General features: G+C 46.7%; 1 protein-coding gene across 5 annotated transcripts in view; it reads right to left on the reverse strand.

The window, feature by feature from the left end:
- Positions 1 to 13,872, reverse strand: part of LOC147035226 (discoidin domain-containing receptor 2-like) — a 100,727-nt gene that overhangs the window by 37,340 nt on the left and 49,515 nt on the right. For all 5 annotated transcript variants that reach the window (XR_015061804.1, XM_085895677.1, XM_085895669.1 and 2 more), the window contains 2 exons: positions 9,561 to 9,807; positions 9,280 to 9,363 (listed from right to left, as the gene is read on the reverse strand). Coding sequence is in view for 4 of the 5 variants with exons in the window: in XM_085895677.1 (XP_085751803.1) it covers positions 9,280 to 9,363; positions 9,561 to 9,807 (331 nt within the window). In the remaining variant the exon portion in view is untranslated. The remainder of the gene's footprint in view (positions 1 to 9,279; positions 9,364 to 9,560; positions 9,808 to 13,872) is intronic.

Consider the following 13,872-nt stretch of genomic DNA (forward strand, 5'->3'; position numbering starts at 1 on the left):
TATATATATACACAATATATATATATATATATGTATATACACACAATATATATATATATATATATATATATGTATATACACACAATATATATATATATATATATATATATATATATATGTATATACACACAATATATATATATATATATATATATATATATATATATATATATATATATATATATATATATATATATATATATATATATATATATATATATATATATATATATATATATATATATATATATATATATATATATATATATATATATATATATATATATATATATATATATATACACACAATATATATATATATATATATATATATATATATATATATATATATATATATATATATATATATATATATATATATACACACACAATATATATATATATATATATATATATATATATATATATATATATATATATATATATATATATATATATATATATATATATATATATATATATATATATTGTTGCGGTTCTCGGAACCGCATGCATCCAACAAAAAGTGGGCCCCAGGCAGTTATTCCATTATTATACGTGTAGAAAGTCCCTTCCCTTTTGTCTCGCGGGACAACAGGGGCATGTGTTGTGAGGATCTCATAGCTAGGTTTGCTTACACCATTTCTTCTTCATACCATTTCTAACTTCATTCTTACTCTTCTTTTCTGATTATTCCTGAGGTAAATCTGAGCCACGTGCGCCCTTAGCTGTGAGATGGGTCCTCAGCAAAGGCCAATCAGGCATTACACCCCCATCCCTCCGTAGAAAAAACAGCCTGCCAAATGCACGCTTGGCGGTAATTTCCACCCAATGGACAGGAAACACACCCAGCATGACGCCCACACTGCACGGAACACGTACCGAGGAGACGGAAGAAACAGTACCTTAGAAAGGGTGCTCAAACAACACATGAGCATCGGGAACACAGAGCTCCCGTCCTCAAGCGATCCCTCAATCGAGGCCGATAACAGAAAGGCAACACCACGCCATGTTGTGCATGATACGGGCGGCATGTACTTTTCAACCCATTTCTCGACTAATTATATCGCTCGCGTTTCGCCCGTACACACAATAGCAGAATCGTGAAAACATGAGCGTTGGCCACGTGCGTTATGGCGGATCTCCGCACACTGTACGGAATGTGCTCGAAGACAGACCCGTGCACCGCTTGCGACACTTTGTTATCGTACAGAGCCTGGCACGAATGGACACATCCTACTGTCTGTGCATGGGTTTGCCATAACGTCGTACCTTTGGTCCTCGCTGGCGGCTGCGGATGATCCCCACGGATGGCGAATGTCTTCTCGCCTCTACGGCCAGCGAAGCTGTGATTGGGTGGAGGCATGTTGTACAGCTCGGGCCGCATGGCGCACACGGAGCAAGTGCGTTGACCAGCGCTGGTCGGGGTGCCCGAGCAGGCATGCAGGACCGACGCCACTCTCGGCCGGTCGTCAGGGCATGGCCTGGAGGTTCTTGAAGGGCGATTCATGGTGCGGAGTTCGGTGTGGGCGATTCGTATCATGTCGTGGGATCGGAGCGAGATGGTTCCACAGCGCGAGGTCACCTTGCCAGAAATGGAATGTTGTGTTTTCCGACAATCGCAGCCGCGCAGGGGGTCAGGGCCAATCAGAGCGCCTGATTCGGGTGACGACACAGCGTTTCGCGGTGCCCCCGCCCCGCCCTCCTTGCACAGCAGGGCCTATAAAGAGCTCTCTCTCTTTCTCTCTCTCCCTGCCTTGCCTCCTGATCAAGCTGTTCTTCGACTCCATACGTCATCGCTGGACTCTGCCTCCTCTTCTCCGCCCACACAACGCTGACTCTACCCACCCAAATGGTCCGAATCCTAGATTAGCCGGGACTTTATTCCCAACGATCCACTCCTTTTAGCCGGGACGTCCTTGGCAGTGTCGCTCGGCTGCATCCGATCCGGTAAAGTGATCCGGTTCGGACAAGGCATAGCGAGGGCGTGTTCCCCGGTAATTAAATCACGTGGTTATTTTTAAGGAACCGGATTAACTAGACGGAAGACCGTAAGTCACGTGGTTGAGTTATTGGCGTCCATGGTCGGTAAAGCGACCCACTGCGTCACGGAATTATCCGTTTGCGATGGCCTACAATTCCGAGGAGTCTGGTAGGAGCCGAGATAGCTTCCCCCCCGAGTGGTCTTCTCACCCGACCCCCAACAATATATATATATATATATATATATATATATATATATATATATATATATATATATATTGCAGTGTGTGGCTGCTGGTTGCATCATTGGTTGGGACGCAGCTATGCCCCTGATGCCGTGTCCCCATTAGCAGTACACTGGTGCTCATTTCGCTGACCTCGGAAGGATGACAGGCTGGGTCAACCCCCTTGTGTATTAATTCAGCGGCCAATGGGGCTTGAACTCAGGACCCTCGGATCCCAAGCCGCCACCCTAACCACTGAGCCAACACCAGGCTACGAGTTGTACTGTTTGAGTTTACTTAGGGCTTGTGGATAATGGTAAATGGCCCGTGTTTGAGATAATTGAGAATTTATCAGAGTTAAAAATAATTCCTGATATAAAATGTTGGTTGGAGCCTCACAATGGAAATATGGGAGAAAATATGGCAGAATGGATCAAGCCTCTACACTGCACGGCGTGCTGTGACGCTTTGGGAGAGAATGTGAATTATGCGAGTGAAGTACAGAATGTGTTTGGGATGGAGTTCAAAATCGCAACTACTGATCTTTGGATTGGTGAGGAGGAGATTGGGTTCGAGGTGAGATTTGCAAAACAACAATGCAATTTGATAGACCAATCCATGAATACAACGCCACATGTTACATTAATGGTTGCAGAAGGACACAAAGCGAAGGAGATTGGAACAATAATCACGTAAGTAAAGGGTTTGTCAAGACAGTATTTACGTCAGGTACGAGGCAGAAATTTGTATCGCATGAAAGTCATGAAGGGAACACTTGACTGTCTTCACAGAGAAATGGACGAAAGGTTCGCTCGTTTGCACGACATTGACGCCAAGTACGGCACCGACAGTAAACGAGTGTGAAAATTTGAGCGAATTGTACAGCTCTGATGTTGATGGACAGCAACTATATGAAGACTTTTTTGATTGCAGAATGTTGCTATCATGTCGGGACAGCATGAAAATATCAAGACCTGAAGAGCTTCTCAAATTTATTGTTCAGTATGAAGATGAGAGCATCTTCCCCGATCTTTGCATTGCTATTCAGATAATGCTACACATCGCAGTTTCCATCGCCAGCTGTGAGAGATCAGTCAGCAAGTTAAAACTAATACTTTCGTATTTGAGAGCCTCCTTGGGCCAAGGCAGACTGTGATCTTGCTCTGCTGAGTGGCAAAACTGACTTTGAACACATCATAGACCAGTTTGCATCAGTGAAAGCAAGGAATGTGGAGTTGTGGTTTTCATGTAGTGCCATAATTTGTTAATTGAAAGATTAACGAGCTTGGGTTGCATTTTTGTACTGATGTTATAGTAAAGTTATTTAAAATATGGGGGTCAGTTGTTTGGAAAGAAGTGCAATTTCAAATTGCCAGAGGCATTATTGGTACACCATGTGGATGATTTGCTGATTTGGTTGACATCAGGGGATGACATCAGGGGAAACATCTTAACCCTTTTGGGGGTACTGGCTGCCAAAGGCGATGAGGTGCCAAAGGCCAAAATACAACTGTGCAAGACCCAAGTAACATATTGAGGACGTGTGTTGAGTGGAACCTCGAGAAGACTGTGAGGTGATGGCTTGCAGGCTATTCTCAATGTTCCTAGGCCCAGAACAAAGAGGAAAATAAGGTGTTTTTTGGGGATGGCTGGCAGTGTCGACCATCGGTACCTGATCGGTGTCAGAGTGGTGACCTGTCCAGGATTGTGTCCAATTGCCAGGGAGACTGCTTGAGCAGCACCAAATGCTTTGCAGAGTGTGGTCCAAATGGATGGATGGATGGTGCCTGATTATGCAGTATTGGTTGAATCGCTGTTAGAGCAAATAATGTGGTAATCAAAAGATGTCCGACTGAACATAACTGTCAGAGTATGTAGTGTACACTGAAAATAACATCTTGGAAAATTGATAGTGGAACTGTTAGCCAGAGTGAAATGTTGATCACATATGAAGCAAGAGATATGGTCTCAAGTGAGGGTGGAGTGGTTGTCCAAAAGGTGCTTGCTCGTTTGGCTCACAAAAGTGGCCACATGAGCAAAAGGGGGATGTAGATGTAGAAGGAGGTGCTGAGAACATGGTACGCTCAAGGATTTGCAGCGGTGGCAGAACATGGAAAATTTTAGTAGAAGCTATGTGTATTATCAAATGTTGGTGGTGTGTTGGTGGTGTGTTGGTGGTGTGACAAATCTTGTCAGGTCAGGTTCGATCTGTGACCTGCTACAGGTACCATGTAAACCTGTACTAACCTGTTCCATGGTCGGGTTGTCGGCGACTAAACCGTCTCCCCAACCAGGTTTTCTGGTGAGGAGGGTGTTTGGATATGGACACCCAGCAGGATTAAAAACAAAACCTGTCAAAGGGCGGAGGAGCTCCTTGTGAGCCAACGGCCATCCATATCTAGTGCCCAACTGTGTCTGCGGATGTCCTCCTGCAGTTGGGTTACTTCTTATTAGGAGGTTGGTGGCAGGATTTGCACTCCGGCCACCGTAAAAACCTTCATTCCGCAAAACGCAAAAACGCAAAAAAAAATCTGAAAACCCACTCCGTGGGAGTACCTGCTGTGCAGCTTCCCTTCGCAGGGCAGCTCACCGGATGACGGGATTGGGGCAAAGCCTTCGGGACCCCCAATCTTTGATGATAGGAGGGAAACCACGGGGTAACATCCCTGGGTCAGATTGCGGGAGAGTGTGTCGGAGTGGTGCTGAAGTGTCGTCCACCAGACGGCGGTCTCCTTGGGTTAACCTGAGGCGGTCCCTTCGGGTGGGTGCCTGGAATATCCTATGCCTAAGAGAGGATGATCACCTGTCTCTGTTATCATCTGAGCTCAAGCATTTGGACATCGGGATTGCAGCTCTCTCTGAGGTTCGGAGACCGGATTGTGGGGAGATAATGGTGGGTGGTTACACCTACTATTGGTCTGGTCGCTCTGATGATTACCATACCCAAGGAGTTGCTGTAGCTGTGTCCAATAAGCTGACCCCAATGATAATTGAGGTAACACCGGTCAACGAGCGTATTATGAGATTAAGGATTCGTCACTCCTTAGGTGTCATTTCCCTGGTCTCTGTTTATGCTCCGACTGAGGCGAGTGATCTCACCGTGAAGGATGCATTCTACGCCACACTCGAGTCTGTGGTTGATCAGTGCCCCAGACGAGATACACTTCTAGTCTTGGGGGATTTCAATGCATCGACTGGAACTGATAGGGATGGTTATGAGGTGTGTGTTGGTCCCCATGGGTCAGGAACTCTGAACCAGAATAGCACTAAGTTCTTTGACTTTGCAAGAAGTCATGGACTTAGGGTGGCTGGTTCATGGTTTCAGCGCCCAAGCTCATCGCTGGACTTGGAATTCCAACGCTGGCGGTGTGGCAAAGGAGATTGACCATGTCCTCATTGACGGTCGTTGGAGGATGATCCAGAACTACAGGGTCTACCGGAGTGCTCAGTTCCTCAATACTGACCACAGGCTTGTTGTAGCAACTCTAAAGCTGCACCTTAAATCCTGGAGAATGGTACCATCCCAGCCTAGGCTGGATGTTGGCAAGCTCAGGGATGAGAGAGTCGCTGAGGAGTTTGCGAACAGGCTGAGTGGACACTTGGGGGGTCTGGGTGCTTTGGGGGGTCCTGAAGAGTTGTGGAGCGCCTTCAAGACCACCGTCCTTGATGTTGCCGGTGGATGTCTTGGAGCTCACCGCAGGGCAAAGAAGAATTTTGGCTCTCAAGGGACACTGGATACCATTGACCAGTCGCAGTGCCAGGCTGAATGGCAGAGCTGAGCTGTTCAGGGAGCTGAGGCGTAAAACTGTACGTGCACTGAGGGTGGACAAGGAGGCCTATGTGCGAGGAATCTGTGAGGGGGTCGAGCATCACCTGTGGACAGGTGATTCTCGTCCCGCTTACAGGGGAATTCGCGCATTACGTTCATCCAAGCCCATCCCTCGGAGCACTGCAGTTCGAGCAGAGAGTGGTAGGCTCTTGACAGAGGAGTCTGAAGTGAAGGCCCGCTGGGCCGGTTACTTTGAGCGGTTGTACCAGGCTGATCCCCCAGCTGTCGAGTTGAACGTCAAGGGTGTTATAATCCCTGTTTCTGACCCTCGAATCAACTGTGGTCCACCTTCGCTTGTGGAAACACGTGCCGCGGTGAACCAGTTGAAACGGGGCAAAGCTCCAGGGATCTGTGGCACCCATGCTGAACTTCTCAAGGCTGGTGGAAATGCTGCACTCGTGTCGTTGCATGCAGTTTTGTGCTCTGCCTGGAACACAGGCATCATCCCAACTGACTGGAAGAGGGGCCTTGTTGTCCCTCAATGGAAAGGGAAGGGTGATCGCCAAGACTGCAACAACTACCGAGGGGTGACGCTGCTCTCAGTGCCGGGCAAGGTCTTTGCTCGGATAATTCTTGATAGGGTTCGCCACCATCTGCTTGAGCACCAGCGTCCAGAGCAGTCAGGCTTTACACCAAAGAGGTCAACGATTGACCGTATCCTTGCCCTTCGTGTCCTCACCGAACGCAGACGAGAGTTTCGGCAGGGGCTGCTTGCAGCCTATGTTGATCTCTGTAAAGCGTTCGATTCAGTGAATCGCGATGTCCTCTGGAGGATTCTTGGTCTTCGTGGGGTGCCACCAAAACTGATCGATCTGATGTCTGAACTCTACTCTGGGACTGAGAGTGCTGTGAAGTGTGGTGGTACCATCTCAGACTTATTTCCAGTTGTTACTGGAGTTCGTCAGGGATGTGTACTGGCCCCCACACTTTTCAGCACTTGTATGGACTAGATCTCGGACCTTGATTTTGCAGATGATGCAATCATCTTTGCGGAGACTTTAGACATCCTTTTGGGGGCCCTCGAGGTGCTGAATGAGGAGTCGGAGCCGCTGGGATTACGGGTTTCTTGGGTCAAAACTAAGATCCAGGCTTTCAATGACATCTTGGATGTTGCTGTCCTGTCTGTGTCTGTTTGTGGTGAGGATGTTGAGGTCATGGAGAGATTCACTTACCTTGGCAGTGATATTCATGTCTCTGCTGGCTGCGAGGCAGAGGTCAATAGACGTCTGGGTCGGGCCTGGGGAGTCATGGATTCACTGGATCATGGGGTGTGGCGCTGCCGGTACCTGTGCGGGAGGACGAAAGTCCGAGTCTTCAGGTCCTTGGTACTTCCAGTCTTGCTCTATGGATGTGAGACTTGGACTCTGACCAAGGATCTGAGACGGAGACTTAATTCCTTTGGTACCAGGTCTCTTCGGAGAATCCTTGGCTATCGCTGGTCGGATTTTGTGTCCAACGAGCGGTTGCTGAGAGAGACTCGGATGAGATTTGTTACCTGCATAGTCCGTGAGCGTCAGTTGCGGCTGTATGGACATGTGGCTCGTTTTCCTGACGCTGATCCTGCTCACCAGATTCTCTCAGCGAGGGAGTCTCATGAGTGGAGGAGGCCAGTGGGCCGACCACGTGCCTCGTGGTTGCAGCAGGTTGACCATCATCTCAAGGAGATGGGGATGGGCCTGGCATCTGCCTGGGGGATGGCCAGACTGAGGCCCCTGGAGTACCGGCGGAAAGTGGACGCAGCGACGCGCTGTTCTGGCACATGCTCCCATACCTGACCTGGTGGTGTGTGCTGCCTTTTTGGCTGTTGGTTGCATCATTGGTTGGGGCATGACTGTGCCGCTGATGCAGTGCCCCTATTGCCAGTGTACTGATGTTCATTTTTGCCAGTCTTGAAGGAGTGACAGGCTGAGCCAGCCCTCAGACTCGGGGGTGGTGGTGGGCCGACTGGACGGTCGGCAGTAGCCTCTTGACAGGTTAGGAGGTGCAGGAGGAGCCTCCGACCGTCTTGGAGCTGTTGAAGAGTGAGTTCCTCCTGGAGGGAGACTGCTGTCTGCTGTCCTGCCGATCCACGGATGCTCCATCTCTTAATGTTTTTGTGCAGCTGTTTTGTTTCTTTTACATTATGTTCTAAAGTTACAAGAGGAGGGAATGTGGAGACACTGTATGTGTCCCAAACAAGTTATCAGTGTTTTTGTAAACATCTTTGCACTTTGGAAAGAGGGAAAGGATAAATCTTGTTGTTTATCTCTGCACTGTCAAAGGGATTGCCTTGTCAGCTAAAAGGATTGCTTGTGGAATGTCACCCAGACAGGCCTCCCAGCCCGAAGGGCAAAACAACATGCGAGTGGCGATCACTGAGCGTGGGAAGATGTCAAGCTGGTTGAAGATAAGCTGGGAAAGGGGGTGACCCTTTACTTTCGTAATCATCACGGGAGCTTGAAATTGTGAATGAGTGTACCACAAGATAAATCTTGCTGACAGGCAGTCACGCAAGGGTCAAAGTAAAATTGTATACAAGGCAGAGCTAAAACTGAGCTTGCCAGAGTTGGGCAAGCCACTCTCCACATGCGCATATATTTTTGGTGTGTAATAAACTCTTCTCTACCAAGATCGGTGTGGACAGAACTTGATTTCAATCAGTGTGGACATCACTCGATCTCGACATGTATATATATATATATATATATATATATATATATATATATATATATATATATATATATATATATATATATATATATATATATATATATATATATATATATATGTACATACATATATACACACAGTATATAATATATATACACACAGTATATAATATATATACACACAGTATATAATATATATATATATATATACACACACACACACAAGTATCTCTCTCCAAAATCACGACAAACAACTGTGTCTGTGTGTCTGCATTTGTGTGTGTCCATGTGCCCTTTACTTGAAGGAGCTTACACTCCTATGAAAAACAATCAGTACGAGTGGTGGGTAACAATTAAAGACACAATATATTGTGGGGTTGTCAGTGTGATTCGTACAATTGCATGCAAGCAAGCTCAATCTTACAAACACAAACTATTATTGTCTTTGTTACACGAGTGTAATCTTTACACTTTTATAAACCTCAATATCTCAACCATTAGAAACATCTTGTGTACAAACAGTGCATATTGAATATTAAACTGTCAATGTGTTTTGTCCCAAAAGAGCAGCATTGCTGTCCAAATCTCGTCTCACCTGTCCCAAAAGTTCCTTCACCGTCCACCGTGTTTTTATCCTTTGTGTCACTCGGAAACAGCCCTTCGGTTTGCCCACTTCGTTCTGCTCACAACACAAATGCAACTGTTTAATTATTTCATCAACATGGAGCAATGAATGCCCAAGCCCAGTGTTCACCCTGACTGCGAAGCATAATATGCCTTATGATGAAAGTTTTAATGCGGCTCAGCATCCCATGTAACGAACAGACTCTTCCAGAAATGAAGTTAAGGCAGAACTGTCCAACACTCTGCTCTCACCATTAGTGAAAGAAACCTCACTGAGCAAAAGCCATGGTGCAGCAAAGTACAGGTGGCAGGTAACAATCCGGCCCCACTGACTCTTCAAGGGAACGACGATCTCCTGACCTCCAGACTCTCGGCCAACATTGACCTTGTGGTGGATCTCCAGTGAGGAGTCCCACGGCAAACCCGCTGTTGGTCGAACTACACAGCACGCCTCTTCAAAAGCCTGAATATTCAGTTTTGGTTGATGATTGCAGTGCACCTAGTGGGTACAGTGTAACAGAGGGGATTTAAACTGTCAAAAATGCTTTCTATTGTTTTAAACCCCTCCCCCTTCCCCATTTATACCTTACTTTTTTCTCTCCTGAACTACATCTTCTATTCTACATTGCTGTATATATTCTTTCTCTTGCTGGTTTTAGCCTTATGATAAATAACAATTTGGGCTCCACAGAGGTAACAAGACAACAGTTTCCAAGAAACTCGTTAATGTACCCTCTCACGAGCTTCATTTTGTGAAAACAATTTTTTTTTAAATAAAACATTCACATATTACCAGGAAATAACTTCCAGAAAAAACTAGAATGCACTCGAGGTACGAGAAGAGGTCTGACACAGGAGTGTGAAGCTGAAGTCGATGCATGTTTTTATCCACATATACATCAAATTAATTGGTGTATTTTCAATTTCAATATGATGATATTTCACTGGTAATTAGCATTACTACAGGATGTAGTTGTTCGTTTTTAAACAGAATTGATAGTTTATAAAACGGTACATGCCGGGTGTTAGCTTAATGGTTAGAGTGGTGGGCTTGGGATCTTTGGATCCAGAGTTCAAATCCCACTTGCTGCTGAATTAATACCAGGTGGGGTTGACTCTGCCTGCCATCCTTCTGAGGTCGGCAAAATGAGTGCCAGCTTGCTCATATCCTGTGTCGGAGTGGCGACCCATCCAGGATTGTGCCCAATAGCCAAAGAGACTGCTTAAGCAGCACCAATGCTCTGCAGAGTATGGTCCCAATGGATGGATGGATGGATGGATGGATGGATGGATGGATGGATGGATGGATGGATGGATAAAAAGGTATAAGCTACACAAATATGAATATACACCGCAACTTAGGCATGTTCTTCTCATGCTTAGGATAAAGAGGTTGTGGGAGGGGGGGGGGTGTAATGGAAAATTTATTTTGCACCCATGACTTACTCATGGGTATCCCAAGTACGTGTGCAAAATCTGACGGAAATTGACCAAGCAACCATGATGGAGAAGAAACATAACACGAGTCAGCACCTCCATCCGTTGTGTTTCCTGTCTCTGCTTGGCATGTATTACAATCAACCAGTGTTTTATTTGTTTGTCAGCAGAATAACTTGACAATATGAGCAACTCCAATCACCAAATTCAGCACAGTTTCATTTTGTACAAACAGACAGGATTATCCAATACTCAAACATCGGCCTGTGTCAGTGGCACAAGTAAACGTAGTCCTGTACTAAATTTCAGCTTGTATTTACCTTGTTAGCTCAAAGTTGAACTCATTGAAGATATTCACAATATCAAGCTCTGTGCAATTTTAGCTGCCCTCGGTGTCTATTTATTCTGCAAGTGGTGGGTGGTGTGATACTGGGGGAAAAAGAAAAATATCAAGCCCTGCAGTAATATTGTTACGAATTCTGGCCCGCCTGGCGTGCAATCGGCCGCGTACCTCTAATGGCAGCCGCGTTGCCCACCGGACGGACAATTCAGTCGTGACCCTCCTGGAACTACCGCCAGGAGCCAGTCACGGGTGGGGGTTTAACCTCACCACAACCCAGTCCGCATTCTACCCGCGCAAAATAGGGTGAATCGCCGAATGTCGATATACCTAAATACCCGTGCAGGTAACCTACCGAGGGGTTGCACCATGCCGCAGGTGGGCTTAGGACACGAACCGCTTAAGCGGTTCGTTCCGTGCTACAGGGATAACCGAGCGGTGTTATCGCCGACCTCAACGGTTCAGATTATTTATCGGGTGTTTCAAACCCACTACTCATTCCACGATGCAAGATGGCATTTCAATGGGGTGAAAGGAGGACGCGACGAACGGGATACATTGCACACAAGGACATTTATTCCAGCAACACGTATACAGTCATGCAATATACAAGCGACAAATATAAGGCCAAGCAATACCACCGACTACGATTATTATCAACAGTCACTTACACAGTCGTTACTTAACAGGACACGGCGCCACAGCATGCATACAAAAACAACAGGAAAACCCCCCCCCATAGGCAGGGAGGTAGACGGGGTTCGTAAACCTTTATGGTCGTGGGCCGTGGATCGCCGAAAAGGTCCGCGAGACCGTGATGGTTACCTGCCCCCTCGAGGTGTGACGGTGGGCAGGTCGCGACGCCTTGTTCCCACGGCAGCTAGCATAGCCGCGCCTGCTTTCGGGCCTTTGCGATGACGTGGTCGGTGAGATCTCTCCGGCGTCCCTCGCCAGACGCGCAGATTCGCACCACACAGCCGGCAGGGCTGCGCCTCCCATCTGCGTCTCTGAGGCGTCGCCCGGACTCGCCACCGGCCCGCGCCTTCACCGACAGGTCGCCCAACGCCAAGACGAGAGAGCCCGACCTCGACCACCAAGAGAGAGCTTGAAGATGAAACGAGAGGATGACGTCCACCAAGAGAGCGAGTAGAATCCAACACGACCCCGACAGAGAAAGGATGATGTCGACGACCAAGACAAAAAGAGGATGAGGTCGACGACCCAGACAAAAAGAGGATGAGGTCGACGACCCAGACAAAGAGAGTGAGCCTCGCGCACGGTCCGCCTTATATAGCGCGGGGCTCCTTCCTTCGCTCCTCCCCGTTTTCGGCTCCACCTTCCTTCGAGAAGGTTCCCGAAAAGGGGCGTTCCCTCACCCCGACCGCGTCACCCCGCGCGTCCACCAATCGGGGGCGAGCCGCCCCACCCCGCCTCCGTCACATTCCTCGGAGAAACAGGCGGGGAAAAATCCGCGCACCAATCGGAACTCCTCTGGTTTCCTTTTGCGTTCGACGGTTTTCAACGCGGCTTGTTGCTTGCGTGGAGGTTTGTTCAAAATAACAATATAAAAAGAAAAACAGCTATCTCAAAGAGTCGCAACCCGGTGAACACGAAGAATCCCTTTAAACAACGGTGGGGACCTATCTGCACATAAACTTAGTGTCATAACTGATCTAAGGACCCTTTATGGTGTATTGCGAATTTCCACAGCCGTAACAATATGTTTAATGAGGAACAACTCGAAGGACTCCAGAAGTTAAGGTTTTGAACTTCCTGCATCAAACCCCCAAAAATTTGTGCCATTGCAAGTTATTTTTTTATATTCATATTTATTACAATCTCAAAAGTTCTCACAAATTTGAACAGCAGATTTTTTCAGTTGTGCCACCACAATTTTTCTGAAAAAGGGGCAGGGGTTCCTCTTCCAACAGTCAAGGAAGAGGCCCAGTCACCACCCCCTCTCCCTCTGCTGTCCTCCTCCTCCTTCTTCTCTTCCTCCTCCTCCTCCTCCTCCTTCACCTCTCCCTTCTCTCCCTCCTCCTGGTCTCCCTCCTCCCCCTCCTCCTTCTTCTCGTCACTCCTCCCCCTCCTCCTTCTTCTCGTCACTCCTCCACTCCCTCTTCCTCCACCTTCTTCTTCTCTCTCTCCTCATCCTTATTCTTTTCTCCCTCCTCCGCCTTCTTTTTCTGCTTCTTCTTCTTCTTCTCTCCCTCCTCCTTCTTTTTCTCTCCCCCCTCCTCCTTCCTCCCTCCCCTTCCCACCTTCATTGCACCCTGACTATTTGGCACACTTTCATTAACATGTTAGAAAATTAGCAAGAAAGTATTAAAAAAAAAGGTTTGGATTACAATTGACGAGCGAAAGTACCCCTCCAAATTGACATAACAAAGCAAGCAAAAGTACCTGGCCCCAGTGATGGGAAAAGTTTAACTATCAATTGAAATTATTAATGGACTTAAAAAAGGCTTAATCCAGATGTCCATGTTGATATTAAAGATTACTGGGAGGGTCAATAAAGTGACAGATTCTTTCATCAAGAAAAGTGAAATAAAAATGCAAAATAACAAAGCAGCTTTTCAAACGTAGCGTGGGAACCGGCAGCTGTAAGCAGGAGACAGATGCCAGAGCTCACAATACAATAGTATGTGTACATATATATATATATATATATATATATATATATATATATATATATATATATATATATTATACGCACGCACGCACGCACGCACGCACACACGCACACGCACACACGCACACACACAGTTATGGGTTCGGCGCGAGCGA

The sequence above is a fragment of the Eptatretus burgeri genome, chromosome 1, assembly GCF_056783735.1.
Source record: "Eptatretus burgeri isolate ZD-2024b chromosome 1, Ebu_testis_v1, whole genome shotgun sequence".
NCBI classification, from domain to species: Eukaryota; Metazoa; Chordata; class Myxini; order Myxiniformes; family Myxinidae; genus Eptatretus; species Eptatretus burgeri.